Genomic DNA, 26,549 nt, shown 5'->3' on the forward strand with positions numbered 1-26,549 from the left:
GATTAGTTCTTTAAAATTTCCCACGTACTTCTTTTAAATGTTGACATGTATGTTGTAGTTATTTCAAGACTATTTCTAGAGTTTCATATTGTGCCAAAAAAGATACATACATGCTAATAGACGTGATTCGCTTTTTGAAACTCAAAATGGCTTAATTTTCGTTGTCTCCCACCTAAAATTGCCTGTATGTTATTTATAATTCAATAGAGGAAATTCATTCACCTGATTCTTTTTTTTTATATATCCAACTTTCCTCTTCTAAAATGCTGGCATGTTTGGGGGTGCTTTCTGATATTTATCATATTACATGGATTTTTCATCTTGATTTTAATCATGAATAAGTTTCATTAGAAGTGTCACCCTCTTAAATCCTGGTAATGTCACGCACAAGCAAACTGAAAATTTGGTAGCCTTGCAGTACTAATATACCACCTGATTATAGAGTTGTAGGCATCATTCGAAATAAGAAATAGTTTGGAGGAGTCTAGATTTAATGTACAAAACTAAGTCTACACATAAGTGCTAAGAAATAAGGTTTGCAGTTGTCTGTAGATATCACGCTCCCGTTGATTTTAAATGTTGTTAAAGTTATCGATGTGCACAATTAATCAGCACTTCTAACAAGGACACTGTGACAGTAGTTTCAGAAGGTGCAGTGGTAGTAGCCTAGACTAATTATTGTTTCCAACTTTCCCGGCCTTTAATTCTGATATTATTTTACGTATTTCTTCTCTTTCGTTCACGGACTCATTCCATTGAAAGATGGTTGCAAAGTCCTCTTTCTGTTCCACTGCCTATAGTGAGAAATGACAGCGGCGGAGACTGTGGTGTTACAGAAAAACTACCGTTCCCAGCATGCCGCGTGGTATGCTTCCGGCGGTTAGAGTGCGCAGGGCCGCCTGCAGCGGGGAGCGAAGCCAGCAGGCGTGTGAGGCGGCCGGGGAGTATAGCCCGGCTTGCATGGATCCCAGGCGGAGCCTCGTAAGCCCGGCCTGAGACGGGGCCACCATGTTTGTGCAGGAGGAGAAGATCTTCGCCGGGAAGGTGCTGCGGGTCACCGTATGCACCATGGATGGCGCAGAGTGGCTGGAGGAGGTGACCGAGGACAGCAGCATCGAGCGGCTAAAGGAGCGCTGCCTCAAGCACGTAAGGGCAACCAGCTATTCTTAGGCACAGCACACAGCCTGGCGCACCCTGACACAGTTAGCTCCCTCGCTGACAGTCCCCTCTGCCTCACATAGGCCCCTCCATGGCTGACAAGTACAGTCCTTGACATAATCCTCCCGGGGCAACACCGACCTTTCAAAATCTGACAGGTGTTTTTCCATGCCACGAGCCCTTGCTACCCTCTGCTTGTTACTAACCCCTCGCGGCCTGATATTGATTCCCCATGGCCCAGTTTGCCATTTACCTCTGTCAGCCTCATCCTAACACATCTCCGGCTAACAGAGACCCTTGACATGGCCCTGCCATTGTGACACAGGCTTGACAGGTGTCATTTCTAGCCACTGCCAACCTTCAACTTGACAGTGGCCACTCCCATCGTAATCCTTCCTACTTCAGCCTGCCATTCGCCTCTATCAGTCTCGTTCCGAATCGCTCAGCCCCCCTGGCTCCCCGGCTAACATATGCCCCTCTCTGGCTTGCAGGTACAACTCCCTACCATAGGCCTCTCAAAATCCGACAGGTACCATTCAGTGCCACTGGCCACTGCTCGCCTCAGCCTGACACTGAACCCTCCCAGATAGCTACTGAATGATCTTTACTTCAGCCTGGCATTTCCCTTTACTGGCCTCATCCTTCACACAGGTCCCTCCATAGGTGAAGAGTACCTAAGTGCATCGGCTTACTAGCCAGACACAGCCAATGGGCAGCTTTCACTGGCACTAAGTTTATATCCTCAGCCTGGCATTAGCTTCTTCCAGGCTCACACTGACCTCTCCTTCCCTCAACATGGTGCCCACCCCTTCCTGCCATAGCCACTCCTAGCCAGACAAGTAAACTTTCCTGAGACAGACCCACCGAAATTGTCACAACAATTACTGGTAAAGGCTCAATCTGGTCTTATAATTGGTGATAGATTTTAATGTATTTAAACTAATTAGTTACAATAAATAGTACAGTTAAGATAAACAGACAACTGAAAGAACAGGTGAAGGGCATTATGTACAAAATAATATCAGCCTTGTGATCCTGTACTTCAATAAAATATGTCCTTTTATAATCGCAGAGGTTTACATTCGTGTTAGAAGACTTGTGCAAATTTATAGACAACGTACATTTGATAATGAAAGAATTAGTTTGTAGTGTACAACAATACATGGTCACTTCTTTGATTGACCTTATGTTTGCTTCTTTAAATGGACCACGTAAGTATTTTATCTGCAAGTATGATTTTGGACACAAACAACTCATGTGGTCAAGGGACTCATCCTTATAGCTACAATGCCTACATTCACTTGGAGAAGTGTTGTAATTAAAACTGTGGTAATGGAATATACAGTAGTCTAAGTCTTGGGTATTTCAACTTCATTAGTGAATCTAATGAATCTACGTATTCTTTCCCTACTGTTGATTAAGACGTGTTCAGAATATTTGCATTTTGACAATGATGATACTCCACTTTCTTAGTTCTTTTGCCTCAGAATGTTTCTTATTATTTCTTTGTGCTTCACTCTGTTCATACTGATAAGCAAGTTCAGTTGCGGAACATTATATTCTGCTATAGACAATTAGAAACTGGTTAGATGTAGTTCCAAATTATTATTTGATTTACCTTTTAAGCAAAGATCGACTTTTTTAAGATGTTTTGGTTCTGCTACAGCCAAAGACATTGTTTAATCGATATGAACAGTAATGAGTTGAGATTGATTTCATGTATGATTTAGGGTGTGGCAATGAGGTAAGATTTAATAGGGCTCTAATATTTTGCTTGTCGATTTTATTCAGCTCTAGTGATCTTAAAGGGTTAGGTGCTGATGAAGTTTATAGTAATTGAATGAGCATGGAGTTAAAGGTGATAATTGAAGGTCTTATTGCTCTTTCATCATAGATGTTCTCAAATCTTTTGACTGATTTGATTTTAACGTTTGATTTCTGTTTTCTCTTAAGAATATAGTGAGCTCAAGATAGTTTATTATCCGTAATTATTACTTGGTAATCATATTTATTTTAACTAGGTCAGCAGTATGTTCCTCCCCTAATTTCCAGCCTGTTTGTTTTGTGGTTTTACTTGGACATTATTTTGGTTTTAGGTAGATTTATTGTTAGACCATTCTCAGAATTGAATTCTTTCAGCCTTTAAAGTTGACGTTTTACACCGACTGGATAAGATAACTAAATCATCAGCATAGGCTAAATGAGAGATTGGATGGTTGCTTAATTTTCGTTTTAGACCATCTGAAGAATCTAAGTATGATAAATCTGAACAATATAGTGAGAACAGAAGTGGGACTAGGATGCACCCTTTCTTTACTCCATTCATCACATACATCTTGGGAAATAGATTGTTCTTGCTTGACAGTTTGATTTTTAACCATGTATCATTGTGTAAATCTGTTTATAAGATGTATCAACAAGTGATTATATATTCCCCATTTTCATAAATGTACGTAAACTATGGTTTACTTTATAAAAGGTCGTAATATATTCTATGTAACAAAGCTAGAGAATTTTATTTTTATGAATTGCTTTGTTGCTAGCAGTATAAGGGCGATGATGTCGATAGTACAGATTTTAATTGTTTACCCAGGTGGATAATTTGTTTAGTACATATTTTCAAAATATCTTTCCTACAGCATCCAGAAGTTCTAGGAGGTGATAATTTTTGGGATCATTTATTTTTCCCTTTTTAAGGATTGGGTGTATAATTGTTCCTTTCCAATATGAAGGAATCTGGCCATTTTGTATCACTTTTGAAAAGCAGATTAATAAGTTATTACATAATATGGGAATGTTTCTAAACACTGCAATAGGTACCAATCAGGCTGATAGCCCCCAATTTATTTATTTTTTTATCTGACAATTTCATCTTGAGAAATACAGATATTTCCATTGCGATTGTTTCATATCCATGTGGCATAAATCCTTGCTTGCATGACACGGGCCCTTCCTAAGCCTGATAGATCATTAATTCCCTTACACACCCTTCCCCCATCTAATTAGTGTTACATGGCAAACCAGGTACAGACTAATCAATTACCCAGGTCTCTGCCTACCTAGAATTAGCACAGGCCTTTTCCTTACGCAAGCTAATGCAGACGCCTCCCAATTTGACACCGCCTTTTACAGAGATAGGTCCTTTTCTACCTTGGCTGACACAAGCCTCCCTTCTTTCTCCAATTCCTTCGTGAAAAAGCCTACCATAATATCTCCTCACACCACCTTGGCCTAGTGCCCTCAGTTTGGCAGAGACTTTACCAGCAGAGTTGTTTAAATATTGGCATTGGTGTTGCATAAAACAGGTACCATGGGGTCGATTCACAGAACTAATCTGAGATAAAATCCTAAACTTACTACTTTTGGTATTCACAGAAGGCATTTAGTAGTAGTAAAGTTAGAACTCCTAACTTTAGTACTACTAGATGCCTTCTGTGAATACTGAAAGTAGTAAGTTTAGGATTTTATCTCCGATTAGTTCTGTGAATCGGCCCCCATGTGTGACTGAAAGCAGACTGTTGTTTGAAACCAGATTGCGTTCCTTCGATGTGTAAACCTGTATCCACCTAAAAGTAAGTGTAATAAATATGTGGGGCACTAATCATGGCTAAGAACACCAAAGGGGATGGAATGTGTGCATGGAAAATTTTGGACAAAATCCCTGTAGGCACAGCATTCTATGTCTACAATTGGCACTTTATCTGTGTGTCTACATCGGGTATTGGAATTAGGAAACTGTAGGCATCCTGTGTGTCTTTTCGCTGGTGACATTGCTTGGGGATTATGAAAGAACAGCAAAGACCGCTGGAGCTCTAATTATGGCTATGAAAGTCAGGTTGTTCACCAAAGGCACTGGAGTGTATGTGTGGGAATTTTGGGACAAAATTCCTACATGCACTGCATTGTAGGTCTACAATTGGCACGTTGCATCTGTGTGCCTACATTGGGTATTGGAAGTTGAAAACCATAGACCTGCTGTGTGTCTGTTCACCGGTGCCATTTCTTGGGGACAATGGGAGTACAGCAAAGGCTGCTGGGATTACATGGCGATATTGGAAGAAAATTGCTTTACACATTGATTTATCGATCTATATGTGAAGAGAATTGTGTGTTGGATAAGATAATGCACCATTATGTTATTGTTTGGTGTATAGAACCAGTATCTATGTGCACCACATGTGTAATGGAAGCGTTGTGCGTGAAGACCATTGGATATTCAAAAATAGTCTAGCAAAGGTTCAGAGTTAATCGTGAAATCCAAATAGATGAAGCTATGTGCTGCTAATTAGGTATGCATTTCACTGAACTCTATTGGCCCCTGCCATTGTTTCTTTCCCTGATCTATACATTACAATAAAATGGAAGATTTCACTCGTGAGAAGATCGGGAGGTAACATGGCATTTATATTCTAGGTGATGTTCAGGATCAATGGATCTTTTTAGTAGGAGTCTGTCATGGAAATAAAAGGCTTGTAATGTCTTCAGATCTGTTTGCCTTAAACCTAAATCCATAACCAGGGTAAGAAGATTTATCTGTATTGCTGTAACATGACTCTCCTAATTCTAGGTTTTCCTTTTACAAAGCTTTATTTTCAGTGGCTTAATCTTTATGGGTTTAGTTGAAGTGAACCAAGACTACACTCCTGGAATACATCTATTTGGGAAGTGGAACCCAGGCTTGGGAACATCAAGTCCTGGTAGCTGTAGGTATCAATACAATTGTGAATGATGCATATTAGTTCTGATTTTTAAAGGTTCTTGTGCTGTTAAGTTCAAATTAGGTGCACAAAAAGATTTTATTGGGGTATGCCTCATACTTGATTTTACAGAATCCGCAATAGCAGATTTTTAAACCCACAAAAAAAAACATTTTGTGAGCATTAGTGGGCCGGCCTGTCAAAAGATAGTGGTCACTCCCAAACTGATACGTTAGCGGGTATTTGACAGTGATTTTCTGGTGGTTGTCTCCTTGGAAATGCATGAAAATCTGCAGCTGTGAAGGGTAGGTACCCAAATATTTGATGGGAGTGAAAATGGTGTCTTCTCGGGGGATTTACATTGCCGGTGCATAAAAAATTGTCAAGTGGGGCTAATTCACATTTGCATTACATGTGAGAAAGAAAGCTGAATTATGCACTTTTACAATTATACATGTGAAAACGGATTTTTGTAGTTTACCTCAAACACATCTCAATATATTTGAGAATTCCAAAACAGTGAAAATTTGTTTAAAACGTTGATGTAACTACAGAAATACATTTCTGATTTCTATTACAGTTCATTGATTGATTGTAATTGAAGGGTGCAAAGTGCTAACTAGCCCCTGGTTATGATAATTTCATTTGCACCTGGAAAGCTTTCCCCTTGCGAGTACTAATCATTCCCACATGGTCTGTAGTGACACTCGCTTTATTTGTTCAGAGGATCAGCTGGAAGCAGCAGCCTCTCTAGTTAATTTCACTTCAGATGGATCTTCCATAAGTTAGCCAAGCATTTAAACTACTGTTCAGCCATTAAACATTGGTATAGTACTATAACCATTTGAGTCGGTGTCAGGTTTTTAAATCTCCAGCACTGTTTTCAGCATGACTCCGTGATAAGAAGCACAATACAATATTATTTGGCTATACTGTTTAAGAGCATTCTGCTTTTAAAGGGCTATATGTGCCCTATTATCAATGACTGACTTTTTAATAAAAGATGTGGCTGATACATTTGCATTCTTGGAGCTGTACACATACTCTATAATGTACATTGAAATACAAGACCATGCTGTGTAAAGTAAAATGTGTTATGTGGTAACACAGCAGTGTAATTGGTGCAGTGTGTGTCAGACACTGAGGCATGAGAAACTATGGTTCCTGTTTTCTACAGATAAACATGTAGAGGAGTTATTCTTTAGAACAGAATCTCAAATTCTTATGCCACTGCCATTCTGGTGCATTTTTCGATGGTCCAGAAATGCAGCAGATTGACAGATTGTTGGACCTAGCCCATTTTTCGTGTTATCCCCAACCCTTATGCCTTCCTCCTATTTTGTCTGACCTTTTGTTTGTTTATTTTAGGACTCTGGACACTTTATCACTGCTAACCAGTGCTAAAGTGCATATGCTATCTGTCTAAAATATGATTGTGACTGGTTATTCATGATTGGCGTATTTGATTTACTAATAAGTCTCGAGTAAAGTACACTGTGAGTGCCTAGGGCCTGTAATTCAAGTGCTACTTGTGGGTCCGACGCACTGATAGTGCCCCCCACATTAGTAGTCCTGCAAACATGTCTGAAGCCTGCCACTGCAGTGTCTGTGAGTGCAGTTTTAAACTGCCATGTCGACCTGCAAGTGCCCCACGTGCCAGGCCTAAACCTTCCCTTTCCCTACGTCGGCACCCATAAGATCGGCCCATGGTAGCCCCATGGCAGGGTACAGTGTATGTGAAAGGTAGGACATGTGTTGGTGTGTTTTACATGTCCTAATAGTGAAATACTGCCAATTTCATTTTTCACTATTGCAAGGACTATCTCTACCATAGGTTGTCGTTGGAGCTGCCTTTTTACATATTACAAGTGTAACTTTCAATTGGGAAGATATTGAGTTTTGGAGTTTGGGCTCCCTGAACTAAGAATTTAAAAATACATCTTTTAGTGAAGTTGGTTTTTAAATTATGTGTTTGAAAACGCCACTTTTAGAAAGTCGGCATTTTCTTTCTTTACCATTGTGTGTCTCTGCCAGCCTGTGGAATCAACATCTGTTTGTGCATCCACTCTAGACAGTCACACAAAGGGAGCTGAGGTGTTCCCTGCATATCCCGATGGACCATCACCAGCCTGATGGGTCTTCCTGAGCTAGAGTGGTGTAAGGAGTTGACACTGGCACCTGAATAGGGCTGTGCTTGTCCTCACACAAAGTGTCTCCACCCCCCTTTAGTGTGTCTGGAGCCAGGTGTCAGGGAATGGCAGGGTATTGTGCACTAAAAAGACTTCCCTTTGAAGTTTGCCTACTTCAAAGACAGAAACTGGTATAAGTACTGGAGTTGTGACACCATAACTTTTGAACACTTCTGGACTAAGAGGAGATTCTGCCAAGAAGAAGAGCTGGAAAAGCTGTAGGAGGGGAACTGCCACTCCGATTGTTGCTGTATTGTGCGGGCCTGCTGCTTGCTGTTTCTGTCTTGGGCAGGGAAAGGACTGAACGTTACTTTCTGTATTCTGCTTGCCAAGGTTCTCCAAGGGCTTGTGTGTGCTTGTCTCCTGTTAAGAAGTCTCAGGGTTACAAAAGACTTCTTGCAATTCTGCTGGTGGATTTTGCGACCTGTGAATCCTACCCTTGCCTGAGGTGTCTCCCTTTCTCCAGTCAAAGCACATCAGAAGTGGGTTCTGCAGCTGATCTCTGTAAGAACCGTAGTGAAGCCCCGCCAAGTCCCGCAGCACAGCTGACGGCTCCTCGGAACCTACGCCGGACGACACAAAGCCTCTTTGAACCGGTGCTGGATGACGCAAAGCCTCTGAAAGCGACAGATCACCTCTGGTTTCTTCATCGACACTGCACCACAGTAAGGATTCGACGCATCGTGCCAAAAACGATGCACCACCTCCCCTGTAGCAGTAAGGAACATATGGATCACCTCCCTTGCCTAGCAGTAAGGAACAGACACATCACCTCCCCTGTACAGTAAGGAACAAACACATCACCTCCCCTGCACCAGTAAGGAACCAACACATCGCCAGCTTTTTCGATGCCTCACCTTGTCTGCATCTCGCATCGTCTTTGTTTTTGATGCATCCAAAGTACTTTGTGCTGAAAATGACGCATCCATAGAGTCCTATAGACTGAACTGTTTGAACCTTTTTAAAAGTGAATTCTTGTGTATGTTGGATTTTTGTTGTTTTGGTCTTTTTTTTTATTCAGATGAATATTAGTTACTTTTCTAAACTGGTGTGGTGTACTTTTGTAGTATTTTCACTGTGTTACTATGTGTGCTGGTACAAATGTTTTACACATTGCCTCTGAGATAAGCGTGACTGCTCGTGCCAAGTGACCAAGGGGGTGAGCAGGGGTTTTCTTAGCTGTGTAATCCTCTTACCCTCACTAGAATGAAGGGTCCCTACTTGAACAGGGTGCAAACCACTGCCAACTAGACCTCCATTTCTAGCACAGATCATCAGTAAACACCAACTTCACATGTTCCGCAAAGTGAAAACATCCGTACTAACCTTGGTGCTGTGTCCCATCGAAAGAGACAACGTCCTGCTTATTGGCCAAAGGCACTTGGCTCCCATAAAGAGCATTGGTAGAATGTTGCAAGGGACTTGAGAAGTTCGCCAGAATCTAACTGTCACTCAAAAGCCCTGTTGCACGGTGTAATAAAGTAAATCCACACCAGATGAAGATACGTGGTAAGAGGTATTTATTACAGCCTCAACCAACAGCCAGCATATCAACTGTCATCATAGAACCCTCACATGACAGAACCTCAGAACAAGCTGGTTCCATGCCTAGTGTTCTGGCATGGAGCCATGTTACATCATTACACTTCTTCCTCTTTACAAACCATAGGTGAATATCTTGGTTTGAGCACCTTATCACTAGCTTGACAAGGTGTACACTCCCTAACAGTACGTTCCACCATCAAATCTAATCCAGGCCACCAGAAATCCTGTCGGATGCGCTCTTTGGTTTTAGAAATGCCCATATGCCCTTCATGAGCCATGTTACATCATTACACACGGCTCAGCCATCCTGTGTAATCTTTTTCTAGAAACCATTGCACAACAGCTTCTTCATTTCCAGACCATAGTAGAATTCTTATTAAATACTAATTTCTCAAAAACTAAACTACCTAACCGGTTTACAATAAACCTGGCAAAGTCACTTGCTTGAGTAAAGTTCTATTTACATTCCAAGTTTTGTGTAATTTCATTCAGTTATTTTTTTCTGTATCAAGTGGCATATAATCCTATGAGAGTTAATATGGAAAGTCCCAATTTTGGGATCCCACCCTACATTTTTAAGTTCCCATGTGCTTGATCTGTACAAAAGCTGTCATGAAGAACCCGACATCCGTACATTTTATTTGGAAGGTTTCATGCGGATTTGTTGTATGCCTCAAAAGTTAGCAAAATAAAGATGTATTTTCAATGGAAAGTCTGACCAAACCAAAACCACACCGACCTTATTGTAACTTTTAAATTTCTGTCTTTAATCTAGTCCTAACAGTAGGTAAAGCAAGCCACACGTGACGATACACCTCTTTTAATTTTGTCATTATCCAGCTTCTCTGGGTGCATAGTAGGCCCAAATCATCAACTCTTTACCACCATGATTGATAGTTGGTCTAAGTTGCTTGCAGTGACATACAGTGTTTGTCTTTAGCCAAACATGTAGTTGTGCATTCTAGATCAGCAACTCAGCTTGGTCTCTTCTGTCCAGAGGACCTAATTGTAGAAGTCTTGTGATTCAGCTTTTACACAGACAGCTTTTACACAGTTCTTTTAGTGGCTACGCTTCCATGAAAACCATACTTGTTCAGTCCTTTTGTTGTGATAGAATTGTGAACGATAACATTACAGTATTGACAAAGTGCTGTAGAGCTCTAGATGTAGCTTTGAGATACTGATCTTCATGCGAGGTTGTTAGGATGCACACTCCTCAGTAGATTGACAGTTGTCTTGATTTTTCTTCATTTATAAATGGTATTTCTCACCTTGGAATGATGGGTTTCTGATTGTTTGGAAACCGCTTTATAAACCTTCCGAAAAGGAGCAGCAACAACTCTTTCCCTCAGACTGCATCATCTATCTCTTGACCAAATAATTCTGTCTTACCACATACCTGAATGCTCCAAACGAAGTTAACAACGTTTTAGATTTTATATACATGTGCTAGCACTTCCTGACTATGACAGGGCTCATGTTTACCATCCTCTGAACCTACCTTACCTTCTTAACTGATATGAAAGCAGGACTTCTAAATGCAGGCTTCTTTCTTTGCTTAATAAATGATGACAGGAAGATTTGTCTTTTTGTCACATGGTGGTAGATTTATCAGTCAATCGCCATTTGTAAAGAGCTACAAATTACCTGTGAGGGTCTCAAGGCGCTGGAGTTGCTGCTTGCTTTGTTGGGATCTGTTCATGCGAACTGCCAGGTTTTGAGTTGTTTCCTGAATTGTTAGAGCAATGGGGTGGTCCTGAGGTCGTTCCAACCTTTGACTGCCTGGTGTGAGATGGAGCGCCCTCCGATGTTGCTTTGCTGGATCCGGGGAGTGTCTACGAGGAAGAGGTAGACTAATCGTAGGTGTCTGGTTGGTTGGTGGGAGGTCATGCATTTGTTGGTGTAGGCTGGTCCTTCATTGTGCAGTGCTTTTTATGCATGGGTCTGCATCTTTAACTGGCATCTTTTCTAGATCGGGAGCCAGTGTAGCTTCTTGAGGTGGGGTGTGATGTGGGTATGTCTGGGGAGGTCGAGGATGAGTCTGACCGCTCAGTTCTACATTGGTTGGAGTCTTTTCAGGAGGCGTGCGCTGATTCCCACGTAGAGTGTGTTCCTGTAATCTAGCCGGCTAGTGATGAGGGCCTACGTGACAGTCCTTCTTGTGTGGTGTGGAAGCAGGCGGATGAGACTACTTTTGCCTGTTTCTTGGAGGAGAGCTTGCTGTCCAGGATGATTCCAGATGTTGCAGGCGTGGTTGGTCAAGGCAGGGGTGGGACGAGTTTCGCAGGCCAGCATGTGTCGTTCCCAAAGATCAGGACTTCCGTCTTGTCTGTGTTGAGCTTGAGACAGCTGTCCTTCATTCAGTCGGTGACATTTCTCATGCATCTGCGGAATGTGGCTCTGGTGATTGAGGGGTCTTCTGACATGGAGATGATGAGCTGGGTGTCATCTGCGTAGGAGATGAAGTTGAGTCTGTGTGATGTGCTGGCCAGGGAGGGTCTCATACGTTTTGTAGAGGGTGTGGCTGAGGAATGATCTTGGGGGGTGGGATAGCCACAAATTATCTTCCTGGGTTCTAATGTGAATGGTGGGAGACTGATTCTCTGGGTTCTCTTCGGTGAGGTATGAGGTGATCTATTTTAGGGCATCTCCCTGGACTTCGATGTGGTGGAGTCGGTTGATCAAGATGTGATGGTAGATGGTGTGGAAGGCGGCTCACTGGTCCAGGAGGAGGAGGGCTGCCGCTTCGCAGCGGCCCAGGAGCGCCCTGATGTCATCAGTGGCTGTGATCAGGGCTGTCTCTGTGCTGTAGTGACTCGTATTACGGATTGAGCGGGGTCCAGGAAGTTGTTGCATTCTAAGTGTTCCGTGAATTGCTGGTTGGTTGCCATATCGAGAACCTTCGCCGGAAAGGGGATCAGGGAGATGGGCCGGTAGTTCTTCAATTCTGCTGTGTCGGCAGACCGTTTCTTCAGGAGCGGCCTCACTTCAGCGTGTGTCCAGTCCTCCGGGAAGGAGGCTAAGGTGATGGAAGTGTTCAAGACTTTCTTGAGTTCGATGTCGAGTGTCTTGTTTCCGAGGTTGAAGACGTGGTGAGGGCAGGGGTCCGTGGGTGTTCATGATGGAGATTGTGGTTTGAGTTGTGAGAGGACCTTAATGGGTGAGCAGGTGTCTAGGCTTTGTGTTCATAGGTGTGTGTAGGCTAATTTTGTCGGCAGCGGAGGGTGGGGAGTTCGAAGTTTTCGTAGTTGATTGAGATCTTGTTGTGGAAGAAGACCGTTAGGGTGTTGGACAGTTATTTGGAGGGGTGATTTTGTTCAGGCAGCTGCAAGGTTGGGGAGCTCATTCACGATGGCAAAGAGCTCTTTGCTGCTGTTTGTGCTGGCTTCTATGCGATCTGCTAAGGCATTCTTTCTTTCATTCAGGATACAGTGGTACTGGTTTAGTGCTGCCTTGAAGGTGCTGGTGCGCCTTTTCCTTTCTAGTTGCCGGCAGTTGTGTTCGATATATTTCAGCTCTGCAGTGAACCAGCTGGCTCTTCTGGCAGATCCTTCAGATTTGGCTGGTTTAGCGGGGACGATTGTGTCGGCACATTCTGTAATCCACTGGGAGCAGTTCTTCGCAGCCTGATTAGAGTAGGATGTTGTGCCTGGGAGGTAGGAGTTGAGTGTTGTTTCACAGGTCTTCAGATATCTTTCTCCAGTTCCTGCGCATGGAGCTGGGTTGGGTAAGGTTCCAGAGTTTGTAAGTCCTGAGATGGTGAAGTGGATGCTGAAATAGTTGGGCCAGGTGAGTTGAGAGACATGGTCGTACTTGACTGTCTCTGGATGTGAAGATGGGGACAAGCATGTGCCCTGTGGTGTGGGTAGGGTCGGTGACTAGTTGCTTGTGGCCGATGTTTCTCATGCTTTCCAGGAGGTCAGCCGTGTTACTGTCACTGGGGTAGTTGAGGTGGAAGTTAAGATCTCCTAGGAAAATGTGCTTGGAGTCTGTGGCGATCGGGGCAATGAGGTCAGGGATTGATTTGGAGAATCTGGGGCATGGTTCTGGTGGTTTGTATGCAAGGGTGCCTCTGATGGTGCTTTTTCCGTCTGTTTGGAGTTTAAAGTTGAAATGCCTCCTTTTGGGGTTAATTTGTCTGAGGAGGTCGTGCAGCAGATAGTGTCCTTGTAGATGATGGCAATTCCACCTCTGTTTTTGTTGGTGCAGTCCCTGTGTGTTTTCTTGTAGCCTTTGGGGGTGGCGGGGTTTAGCCAGGTCTATTTAAGAATGACTATATCCGGATGAGGGATGAGATCATGTCCCAGATCTCTGTGGAGTGTTTGCCGAGTGATCATGTGTTGAGTAGGATGTGCTGGAGTTGTACTGTGTGTGTCTCGTTCGGCGATGTGGTAAATAAAATTCCTTTACCGGGACTGAATTTGATACAGAAACATTATAAAATAGCTCAGTAAAATGAGAGGCAGAATCCGTGGTATTAGAGGTTCGGAATGGGCTTTATTCCAATAATCGATTATAATCGGATGCTTCAAGTTCCATCACCCCGGAGGTTCAGGAAGTGAAGTACATACTTTATTGACAAGAAGTAACTTTTATAGTACATACATTACAATGAAGCGAATGCAGTAGGCGTAACAATTGATAAGGAAAATGACGATTTGTTCTGCGTAACCAGAAATGGGTGTAATAAAGAGTAAAAAGGAACATAATTGGTTATGATGTCATATATAGGTGGATCTATAAGATAATACTTGGCCTAGATGCGCGCGCAGCAGTATGACGTGTAATTGACGTGTAACTAGGGGGTGAAGGGGACTTGACATTTAGCTCTACATGTGGAGACGAAAAGTCTGGGGGGTCAAGTCAACCTAATCCCAAATCATATCTAACATCCTATGTTTAAAGAACTATGTTATCCATAAAAGAAGGACTCTCGGACAGAATCTATTCTATACTGACTGTGCGTGCATGTACAAGCGTCTAAGTGTCTACACTAAAAGCGAGGGCAGGAATCTTCCATAGTAACAGGACTATGAATTACTTGTATGAGGGCAGAGAAGCCGGGCCCTTTGCTTGGTAACTGGAAGAATGTTTACTTAAACTACTAGGCAGGAATGCATCGGCTGAGGGGGAAGCAGATAATTCGAAGGTGAAATACAGTACTTGGCAGAGAATAGGCTGATGTCAGGCTTCGTGAGCCGCGCAGAGAATGAGACAAAGTTCATGGTCACAGATGCAGGCTCAGACTGGAGCTTTCAGAGGCAGAAGGCAAAAGGAGTTTTGATGACAGAATCAGGGCCTACTTGCCTGGACTGTAAAATGGCATAAGTGAGCCATACAAAGCCGGTGGCCTTTCATATTTAGGAATGGAATATCCGGCCTGTTCATGGCGGATCTGACAGAGGACATGTTGACGTTGGACGCACATGTATTTGCGTCTTCATAACTGGAACTGGAGGGAACATACATGTACTTGTGATATGCACATAGAACCGTTGGGGTCCAAGATAGGGGACATAACTGACCAGAAAAATCCATATTTCCACATTCCCTCCTTGTCCCCTACTTGCCCTTCAAGAGATATCAATCTTCATTAATCCATTGATCTGTTCATATAGCATCATTTGTTCTTCTTTCTTCTTCCGTGACGAATGAAATCTTGGTGGTGGAATACACGATGTGGCACACAGACCACAGATCGCTGGTCCACATTGTAGACATAGACAGCAACTGAATAGTATGAGAAGGCCAATACCTAGGAAGGATAAAACTCTCCATCCCCAGGCTGATATCACATTCCAAAACCAACTGGACCAAGTCCAAGTGCCTGTGTTCTGGTGTATCTGGCTTACAATCTTATGAAGGCGAGTGATAGCTTTATATACAGATGGCGAATTCTCTGGTATGAATACGCAGCAGCTGGATCCGATGACCCTACAAGCTCCGCCTCTATCAGCCAAGATGACGTCAAGGACAAGACGATTTTGAAGCACAACAATCCGCATAGCAGACTGCTCTTCTGTTAAATTGCCTAAGGCGGAAATAGTTTCATTCACTACTGCTTCAAGGGTTCTAGTTAATCTACGTATCAGCTTACTATTGGTAACTGTACCTATATAGGGAAAGATGCCTTTATTGAAATCTACATACTTGTCCCATGCCGTCTCAGTATAATCGACAATTGGGAGATCTCTCCGCTCTCTATTGTGTACTAAATGAATATTTCTATAATAATCAGGAGGAGCTAGGAAAACAGGTGGCAAAAGGAATGCAATGTAGCAGGTACCATCCCAATCTAGAGGTAGACGCATATATGCTGTCTGACCACATATAAAGTAGGAGTGGCGATAAGCTCTGAATGAAGATTTGCCTTGATCACTGAATTCTACTGTAGTAGTACACTTACTATGGCCCATATGTATGGAACCAACCTTTCTTACACACAATTCACCCTTCGCTGGAAATACTGACATGGTGGGTAAGACTAGTTCAACTTCGGATACGACATTTAGAATCATGAGATTAGGTGTAAAATTACCTAATCCATATACTTCATTTTCTAGATCAGTTCCTGTTCTTTTGGGGCGACCCTCCTTGTCAGGATAGCAGACCTTGAGTAAAACTAGGTTCAGGTTTCCCCATACCCAATGATCTTGGTAAACTGCTGTGTCTGAGTCTATGGAATTGATTAAACTAAACCATGCTCCACAGGAGCCATTGTGTGTAAATGGATGTGGAAAGAAAGGCAGGACTCCTTCATAATTCTGATAGGGAGGGAGTCGGCCACACACCCAACAATTGGTGGCATTACTAGTCTGATGGGAATGATGTAACATACTAATAAAAGTGTTATTGCGCAGCGCAAGTCTATAAGATAATTCATGCGGAGGTAAATCACTAAAAGAATGTTCAGCAGCAACATTATAAACATGTCTAGAAATAGGGTAATATATGTGCAACAACATACTTGTAATAATTATTAAAAGACTCAATAAAAACAAAATTAATAATGTCACTATGCAGTGGCTACGCAGTGATTTACAATACGCCTGTCGTTTCAACATTTTCCGGGTATTTTCTCTACTCAGGTCCAAGGAATACATGTCAGAGACAATTCAACCGCTTCACCTTGGAGAGGACTTAAACAATCAAATTGCTCGACTTGTTGGGCCTAAGCTTTAGTTTGTAAAGTTCGGTTTCAGTCCTTTCAACCAAAGGAAGTTTTGAATCAGTCTGTGAGGGAGTGCAGGGCACAATGTCTATATCCGAGGATAGTCCATGAAATTTCTTGATATGACTTGAATGAATCCAGCCCTTGCGGCCCTCGATCTTCACGGCTGTCCTTGTGGTTAGCAGAACCAACTTGGGTGTCTTCCACCTGGGCTCCAGCTGAGTCTTTCGGTCGAAATTTCTCACAAATACAATATCACCCGGAACTACGTCATGGGGTTTCACCTCAGTGTTGTCGGGAAAGGCTGCAGCTACCTGTGAACGACAAGATTGTAGTGCAGACATCAAGGAAGCCAAATAATCTGTCAGCATATTACAGTCAACATCAGTTATTTTTCGTGGTATAGGCGTCCCCCACATATTTGGTGGTCTACCGAAGATCACCTCATACGGGGATAGCCCTGTTCGAGAATGTGCTACCATTCTCATGTAAAAGAGTGCAACTGGTAATGCTACTACCCAGTCGACACCTTTCTCTCTGCATATTTTGGACAATCTGATTTTCAGTATCTGGTTATGTCTTTCTACGAGACCTGCTGCCTCGGGGTGTCGGACACAGTGGAATTTCCACTGATATCCTAACAGAAGTGAGACATGTTTCATTAATTCGGATGAGAACGGCTGGCCGTTATCTGAGTGAACAACACGTGGTAAACCGTATCGTGGGAAGAATTCTCGAACCAACTGTTTGGCAGTAGTCGGGGCAGTGTAATCTGAAACCGGGTATGCCTCTGTCCAACGGGACAGAGCGCAGACAACTACGAGAACATATTTGAATCCTCGACATCGTTCCATCTGGATATAGTCCATCTGGAGTACTTCAAAAGGATTATTAGGAGGATGAAATCCACCCTGTTCTACGGGAACGCTTTTTCCTGGGTTAAACTGGCAACAGATCATACAGGTACGGACCTTTTGTTTGGCTGCTGCTCGTAAATGTTTGTTGAACCAAATGTGTTGAATGCTGTCTAGCATAGCTTTTTCTCCTAGATGTGCTGGACTATGTATAGTGTTAATTATAACTTGGACCATTGAATCAGGAAGGAACCATACAGACTTTTCCTTCATCATCCATCCTTGGTCCGTTTGGATCCCTCCTAATTCAGTCCATTTCTTTATTTCGTCTGGTGTAGCATGTGTCTGTATGTCAATCACGTCAAGAGTAGGATCTTTAACTGTCATACAATGTGTCGGTATCGGGACTATTGTCTTTGTCATGTCGGGGGTTTGAGTTTGAGCCGTCTGTTTAGCTGTTCTGTCGGCTAGATCATTGCCTTGGGAAATGATATCAGTAATCTTCGTATGAGCCTTACATTTCATAATTGATATTGCAGTGGGTAGATGTATTGCATCTAATAAGGCATGAATGAGGGGTCCGTGCTGAATGTGGGCACCGTGGGAAGTTAAATAACCTCTCTCTCGCCACAGCACGCCGAAGTCATGTACAACTCCGAATGCATAACGTGAATCAGTATATATGTTGACTTTTTTACTTGTGGCTTGAATACAGGCTTGTGTCAGAGCGATGAGCTCTGCGGCTTGAGCTGACAAAGTATTAATACGATTAGTTTCAATGACTTCAGTATCTGTTGTGACTGCGTAAGCGGCCACTAACTCTCCTGTACTTGTTCTCATACATGAACCATCTACATACAACGTCAGGTCTGGATCGGACAATGGAACATCGGTCAAGTCTTGTCTGGGTTTTGTCGTTACAGTAATAACTTCAATACAGTCATGGGCTAGTGGGTCTGTTCCGGTTACTGGCAAAAGTGTGGCAGGATTCAATGTGTTACAGCGTCTGATTTCTATGTGTGGCTGAAACAGTGTAAGTTCGTACCCTGTAAGTCGCGCTATAGTCAAGTGTTGTGTTTGCGTTCTATTCACAAGGACTTCTACTGTGTGTGGTACTTGAACTGTCAATGGATGTCCTAACACTATGGCATCGCTTTGTCTAATTGCTAAAGCTGTCGCTGCTACTGATTTTAGGCATGCAGGCAAAGCCTGAGCTACGGGATCTAATGTACTAGAAAAATAAGCACATGGTTTGTGTGCTCCTGCTTGTTCCTGTGTGAGTACTGACAAGGCAGTACCTTCGCGTTCTGTAACAAAGAGTGTAAACTGTTTTCTGTAACATGGTGTTGCTAAAACAGGTGCTTGGCATAAAGCTTTCTTTAGGCTTTCAAAAGCTTGTGTATGTTCTTGAGTCCAAGGGAGAACAGTCGATGTGGCTGCCTCCTGTGTGGTTAACTGAATGAGTGGTTTTGCTAGAAATGCATACTGAGGGATCCACTGCCTACAATATGAAGTGAGGCCTATGAAAGCTCGTACCTCCTTTTGTGTCTTGGGTATAGGCATGTTAGCTATTAACTGAATGCGGTCGGGTGTAAGCTGCCTTCCCTCCTTGGACAGCGAGTGTCCAAGATAAACAACTCGCTGGACACAGAATTGCAGCTTAGAAGGGGACACCTTGTGTCCCTTTTCGGCTAGAAATTTTAAAACTGTCTGATGCTTTTTCACATTCTGGTTCGCTTCTTGCGGTGATCAGCAAATCATCGACGTATTGGAGCAGAGCAGTGTTAACTGGCATGTGGATACTATCTAGTTCTCGTTTCAGTGCTTGGCTATAGATGCTGGGGCTTTCTGTAAATCCTTGAGGTGCGCGTGAGAATTTAAAGCTACGTCCATTTAAACTAAATCCGAATAAATATTGGCTTTCCGGATCTATTGGGACGCTGAAAAAGGCATTCTTGAGATCGATTACAGTAAAGAATGTCGCTTCGGAATCAATAGCTGTCAGTAATGACGAGATATCTGGGACCACAGGAAATTGTGGCACAATGCACTTGTTTAATTCGCGCAGATCAATAACCAATCGATATACTGGCGGGGCCTTTGGATCTGTTCGTTTAAGAATCGGAATTATCGGTGAATTACATACATTGGAGTCCGTTTCCACGACTACTCCTTGGGCAATGAGCTCGTCAATGATTTGTAGTAAAGCCACTACAGCATCTGGTGGTAACTTGTATTGTCGCATTCGTGGTAGCACCACTCCTGCCTTTAATGTGACTCTATATGGTGTAATATTCATGCATCCAACATCAGTAGGGCCTTGTGCCCATAGACGTGTAGGTAAAGTCTGCAGTCGGGGATCCATGTCTCTAGACACATAGTGACCTTTAAAATCACGCAAAAACAACCTTACACCTTCCGGAGAACAACATATTATGGCTCCTAGAGCTTTCAAGGTTTTAATTCCTAACAGATTTTCTGGACATGATTTAGTAAGCAATAAATCTGTAGTTCGGGTCAGAGGTCCTATCGTAAGTGGCAGAGGTTGTGACACTTCATTAACAATAGGTTTTCCTGAAAAACCAAGGGAAATATTCTGAGAGCCTGAGAGGGGTGCCCCTGGAACTTCACTACGTTTTATAGTTGTTCGACTTGCCCCTGTATCGAGTAAAAATTTCCTATCTTGGCCTAATAATTCACTATGTACATAAGGTCCTTCTTGATCTACAGGAATCTCGATAAGGGGTAAATCAACTTCCCTCTCTAGGCTTGTTCATGCGTAACGCTGATACTCAGGATATTCATACTGTGCGGTCTGATACATTTGTCGTGTTGTTGTCTGTGTGGCAGCAACAGGCAACGGTGGTGCAGCTGGCACAAACTGTATTGGCTGTTGTGCGGCTGGCATGGCCTGGGCATGCTGCATAGCTCCTTGTTCATTCTGATCTTGTCTCAGTGGCCGTGATCTTTCTTGTGTTTTACCTATGGCGATATTATGTTTTAAAACTGGACAGTCGTGTACGTAATGACCTGGCTTTTTACAATAATTGCATGTCCCTTTTACAGGTCCTGCTGAATCGGAATGTGTCATTCCCTTTTTATGTCCTTCAGCTGGAACAGTCTGGGAAACTAGCATTTTCATTTTCGTGTCTTTCATGCGTCTGTGTTCATGTTCTTGTTCTTCTCTGATTCTATTGTGATGGTACTGTAACATTTGTAACATTTGTGATGGAGTGTTACCTTGCCAGGTACTCTCGAATTTTAATACTCTATTCTTTACTGGGGGCAGGGCATTTTCCACTAACTTTGTTACAAACAGATGCGGGTATGATTCGCTACTGGCTTTTATGCCACTATTTATACCAAAACATTTTTCAAATCGGGCATAGTAATCACTAGTGTCTTCATCTTGCTTCTGCTTACAGGCTGAAATCGTTCCCCAATCTTCCTTTTTCGTAGTTAATAAACGTGGCAGTACCTGTACTAGTAAACCTGGTAATGCTTTAGTTTTATCCCCAAGTCCTGCTCCTGCAGTTCGGGCCTTTTCTTCCGCTTCTAACACTGACCATTCTATCTTTTGGTCTCCTACCTCCCACTCTTTTTCCTTGAGTTTCTCATAAATGCCAGCAGGCATCAACACCTTTAATATTGTCATAATGTCGGGATAGGTATACTCTCCCATGAGTAACATGTCTTTAATTTCTCGGTGAAAACCCGCTGGATCTTTGTCTTGACTGGGTACCACTTTCTTCATTTGTAACAATTCTATTTTTGATATGGGCGTATATACAAATACGCGCCTAAACTCGTTGTCCTCGCCTCTTATTGGGTGCACTTCTCGTAAGGGATTCTGTCTATCCATGTGATACGTGGTTCTTTCCTTGACGGGCAATGAAACATGCTCTGAACATACAAAAACAATATACTGCTTTCTTGATTCTAGAATTTCTTTAATTAATTTAGTACCTGGACCTCTCCATTTATTCATAAGCAATTCAGTCAATATGTCAGGTAAGGGACCAGGGTCCGAATGCTGACTCCGATATAGTATAATGAGTTGTTGAATCATATAAATCCCAGCTAACCTCTGTTCATTTGGGGTGAGATTCAAAAATGTGCGTACTACTGTATCATCACTATATTTTCCGGGACTGTCCACCCAATGGACAGCTGCCCTGGCCAAATCTTGTTCGTCCATAGAATCGAGAAAATGATAACCCCTTCGTTCTCGGAGTAGCTTGTCGGCGGTTTGGAACGAATGCTCGTTAGACCTTATATTAATTATAGGTATTTGAAAATTCCTGTTATTATCTGGACATATCGGATGTATTGAGTCAGTATGACATCTAGTCTGATTCCTATTACAAGATCTTCCTCTACCTACATAGGCTATGGTGTCCGACTGTCCTGCGGGCAGTCCTGACCCTTCTTCCTCGCTTTGTTCGAACTCGTCTGCCTCTAATCTCTCTTTGTGTAGGCGTTCTATTTCTTTACGGATCTTTCGGCACATGGCTATTATATAATTTTGCTTATCGTGTCTCCCTTCTGATATATTCTGACTCCACCTTGTAAGAATTTGCATTGCATCCGGATCTACCCCCGGTCGGTCTTGGTTTCTGATCACACAGTTTATGAGGAAACGTAACAGTTCCCCCTGTATCTCTACTTTCTGGTATTCCATAGCTCTGTAAATACATTCTGGATCTCGCCCTGTTTGGACAAAATGATATATATTATCTAGATGCGCAGGCATTCCTGGTAACTTCGCTAAATACACTGCGGCTCGTCTGATACGCAATGAGGCCAGGGTCATTTCGTCCTCTATACCGGGCACCGGGTCATATCTACAATCTACGAGAAGTTCTTTAAGTGCACGAGCACTTACGAATTTGGGTGTACGTGAATGCGCTGACTCTTGAAAAGTAAGTTTATTTATTCTAGGTGGCGTAGAAAAGATGTTGGTAGCACCTCCCGTGGCCCCATCTGGGGCGTCGGGTGTGAAAGGATTCGTTGAACGTGACACAGCAACTATAGGTGTGGACACAGCTATAGAAGTACCTGTAGGAACAGATGCGGAAACAGATGTGCTTGCTGGAACTTGTGACTCGATTTGTTGCTGTAGGGATACGGGTGCTGGATCTTGGCGTGAGACCTCCCTGGTATGCGGCCTATGTGGGGCAGAATTAGCATACTCGGGAGCTGCGTCATCTAAATATGAGGAAAGAAAAACATCTTCTGCGGTTCTAGGATGCCCCTTAGGATGTACCTTGATTGGGAATAATGGGGGTGGCAAGTCTTTCGGTATCTCTGGAGTAGCCTTAGGTAATCCTTCGGCCAGAAGGGGATACATACCATTCATAAGGGCATTTCTTTGTCTGTCTACTTGTTCTGATTTCACTCGGATACCTTCCTCAATTAATAGATTTCCTTGAACTTTATTTGAACTTTCTTTATTCCTTTCTTCCTGTCTACGTGCTTTTTCTGTACGTCTATGAGATTCTTTACGCCATAACTCAACGGCGTCTTTCTGTGACTGTCTGACCTTCCTTTTCCATAACTCTTCCTCAACTTTCATGATGCACTCTGCATCCCAGGTTCCCGCTGTGGGCCACCTCTGACTTTCTGGTAATCCCTTGGTGTAGTCTACCCATAAATCAAGAAATAATATAGCGTCTAAGCCATGTTTGTGATACATGAAGTGCCCTGGAGTGTCCCTAGGAGGAATAGGAACGGCTTCTTCGAGAACCCCTTTTCTAGTAGTGATCTGTCTTAATTTCGAGAAGAGCGGCATATTGAGAACTGACCTTATACTTGATTTTGACCAACTGACCTGATACTTGAATTTGAACAGACTTAATACAATAAACACGATAATGAACAGTCATTCATACCACACTATACAGGACGTTTTTAAACACATTAAACATTTAACATTAAGCCTTTAACTGAAACAACAATGATGATCGTCTGCATAACTAATCACCAAGCTTAATTCTTGACAATAACTGGATACTTCGGAATACTTGATATACTGCTAAACAGTACAGATACACTGCTAAAACAGTGCAGACCGGATTTGTGTACCCAAACCCGTCTTGACCGGCACAACCTATGTGCACGTCAGAAATGCCTCCCCAGTAATGGTACTCACCGGGTAGCTTCGGAAACGGAAGGCCTCAGTAACTTGAACTTGAACCGGACTGGACTCGACTCGACTCGTCGGACACTGGGCTTGACTTCGGACTGGTGGGTCTCTGTGTACCTCGGATCTTGCTCTCTCAGCTAGGCTCTGGTCGGGATACTTCGCACTTCTCACCGCCTCGTCTGGGTGTTGATCGCAGTCTCAGTCGCCCCCGCTTGACCGGAGGGAGATACAGGAAATCCTGCTGGTACGCGTTATTGTCCGTCCAGCTGTGGCAGGAGACCGGGCCTGCAACTCACCGCCGGCGCGTGAGATGAGAAAGTGTCCCTGTTCGGGCGCCATCATGTGGTAAATAAAATTCCTTTACCGGGACTGAATTTGATACAGAAACATTATAAAATAGCTCAGTAAAATGAGAGGCAGAATCCGTGGTATTAGAGGTTCGGAATGGGCTTTATTCCAATAATCGATTATAATCGGATGCTTCAAGTTCCATCACCCCGGAGGTTCAGGAAGTGAAGTACATACTTTATTGACAAGAAGTAACTTTTATAGTACATACATTACAATGAAGCGAATGCAGTAGGCGTAACAATTGATAAGGAAAATGACGATTTGTTCTGCGTAACCAGAAATGGGTGTAATAAAGAGTAAAAAGGAACATAATTGGTTATGATGTCATATATAGGTGGATCTATAAGATAATACTTGGCCTAGATGCGCGCGCAGCAGTATGACGTGTAATTGACGTGTAACTAGGGGGTGAAGGGGACTTGACATTTAGCTCTACATGTGGAGACGAAAAGTCTGGGGGGTCAAGTCAACCTAATCCCAAATCATATCTAACATCCTATGTTTAAAGAACTATGTTATCCATAAAAGAAGGACTCTCGGACAGAATCTATTCTATACTGACTGTGCGTGCATGTACAAGCGTCTAAGTGTCTACACTAAAAGCGAGGGCAGGAATCTTCCATAGTAACAGGACTATGAATTACTTGTATGAGGGCAGAGAAGCCGGGCCCTTTGCTTGGTAACTGGAAGAATGTTTACTTAAACTACTAGGCAGGAATGCATCGGCTGAGGGGGAAGCAGATAATTCAAAGGTGAAATACAGTACTTGGCAGAGAATAGGCTGATGTCAGGCTTCGTGAGCCGCGCAGAGAATGAGACAAAGTTCATGGTCACAGATGCAGGCTCAGACTGGAGCTTTCAGAGGCAGAAGGCAAAAGGAGTTTTGATGACAGAATCAGGGCCTACTTGCCTGGACTGTAAAATGGCATAAGTGAGCCATACAAAGCCGGTGGCCTTTCATATTTAGGAATGGAATATCCGGCCTGTTCATGGCGGATCTGACAGAGGACATGTTGACGTTGGACGCACATGTATTTGCGTCTTCATAACTGGAACTGGAGGGAACATACATGTACTTGTGATATGCACATAGAACCGTTGGGGTCCAAGATAGGGGACATAACTGACCAGAAAAATCCATATTTCCACAGCGAGGTGGGTATGGTCATGTTGGCTATGTCTCTGGCGTTGGTGGTTGCTCCGGTGTTGCAGGAGAAGAGGCAACGGTGACAGGTGAAAGGCCCAACCATTGATAGTGGCGAGGAGATGCAGCCCAGGGTTCGGAGCTCTGCGGCGGAGTATCTGTGAGTGATGGGAGGGCCAGGGTTTCAATCGCTGGGCACAGTCTAGCCACAGTCTGACGCAGATGGGCTCGCCTATGACTCACCTGTGGCGCGTCTGCTGCGACCAACAATAATTGGGTGGTGGGAGGTGTTCTGGTCATTGAGAGGCGGTGGTTGGGGCCGGCGGGATGGAGAAAAAAAACAGGGACAACGAGCGTGCTGCAGGGGACCAAACAGAGCAGCACGCAACCACAATCTGGCAGTAATTAACAGAAAGGAAGCAGGAAATGAGGCAGCGAGGGGAGGGAGCAGGAGACTGGGACCTGCTCAATGGGGTCGCGCTTCAACCTCCATTAAGTAGGTCTTGGGAGGTGGGAAGGCCGCTGGGAGGCTGTGGGCGGGGCGATAAAAACAGCAGAAATGAGCGGGCTGCGGCGGAGCAAACAGTGCAGCAAGCCACACCAATCAGACAATAATTAGACACACAGAGGCAGGTAATGAGGCAGCAAGGGGAGCAGGACACTGCGACCTTAGGCTATGTACTGAAGACTTGTTGAGGACTAGAGCAAGGTCAAATATGCTTTAATAAGTAAAACCATAGTGTCTCAAGCGGTTGTAGTTTTATTTTTGCATCACTTCTGTTTCAAGTATTTACTATACGTACTGGTCCTACATCAACTAATAATGCAACTACCATTACTACTAATAATTTACAACTAGATGTTCAGCTGGAAATGCCACTGGTAAGACCAATATGCTTGACATTCATTTTTCAGTTGTTGGTGGTTGGGAGAGCCCAGCTGGAAATTTGTTTATGAAATACTCATTTTATTCTGGTTGCTGCTCAGACGGAATCGGTTTACTAGGTTCAAAACTTTCACTTAGTTTTAACCAAGCTTCTGTTTAAACCATTAAACCATTTGCTTACTGATGCGATTTTTACAGCCTATAAGTTTATTATTTAAAAGATTAATGGATTGCCAAAACACAGTCTGAACAAAGCATTAACAAAATGCAGCAGGCAAGCCGAATCATGCAAATTAAATTAAAAACACCGTAATCCTAAGAAATCTCAAAGTGGAAGCAACCGATGAACTGTGCACAAGCTGAACTTCATTTATTAGTTTAGAGTCAAACGGTACTTCAAAATGTAGGT

At 43.2% G+C, this 26,549-nt stretch overlaps 1 protein-coding gene across 1 annotated transcript in view; it reads left to right on the forward strand.

The window, feature by feature from the left end:
• Positions 1-866: 866 nt before the first annotated feature.
• UBAC1 (UBA domain containing 1) overlaps positions 867-26,549 on the forward strand; it is a 189,686-nt gene continuing 164,003 nt past the window's right edge. The window contains exon 1 of the mRNA XM_085613477.1: positions 867-1,146. Within this exon, the coding sequence (XP_085469603.1) occupies positions 1,009-1,146 (138 nt within the window). The 5' untranslated portion in view covers positions 867-1,008. The remainder of the gene's footprint in view (positions 1,147-26,549) is intronic.

Source organism: Triturus cristatus, chromosome 1_2 (genome assembly GCF_964204655.1).
Source record: "Triturus cristatus chromosome 1_2, aTriCri1.1, whole genome shotgun sequence".
NCBI classification, from domain to species: Eukaryota; Metazoa; Chordata; class Amphibia; order Caudata; family Salamandridae; genus Triturus; species Triturus cristatus.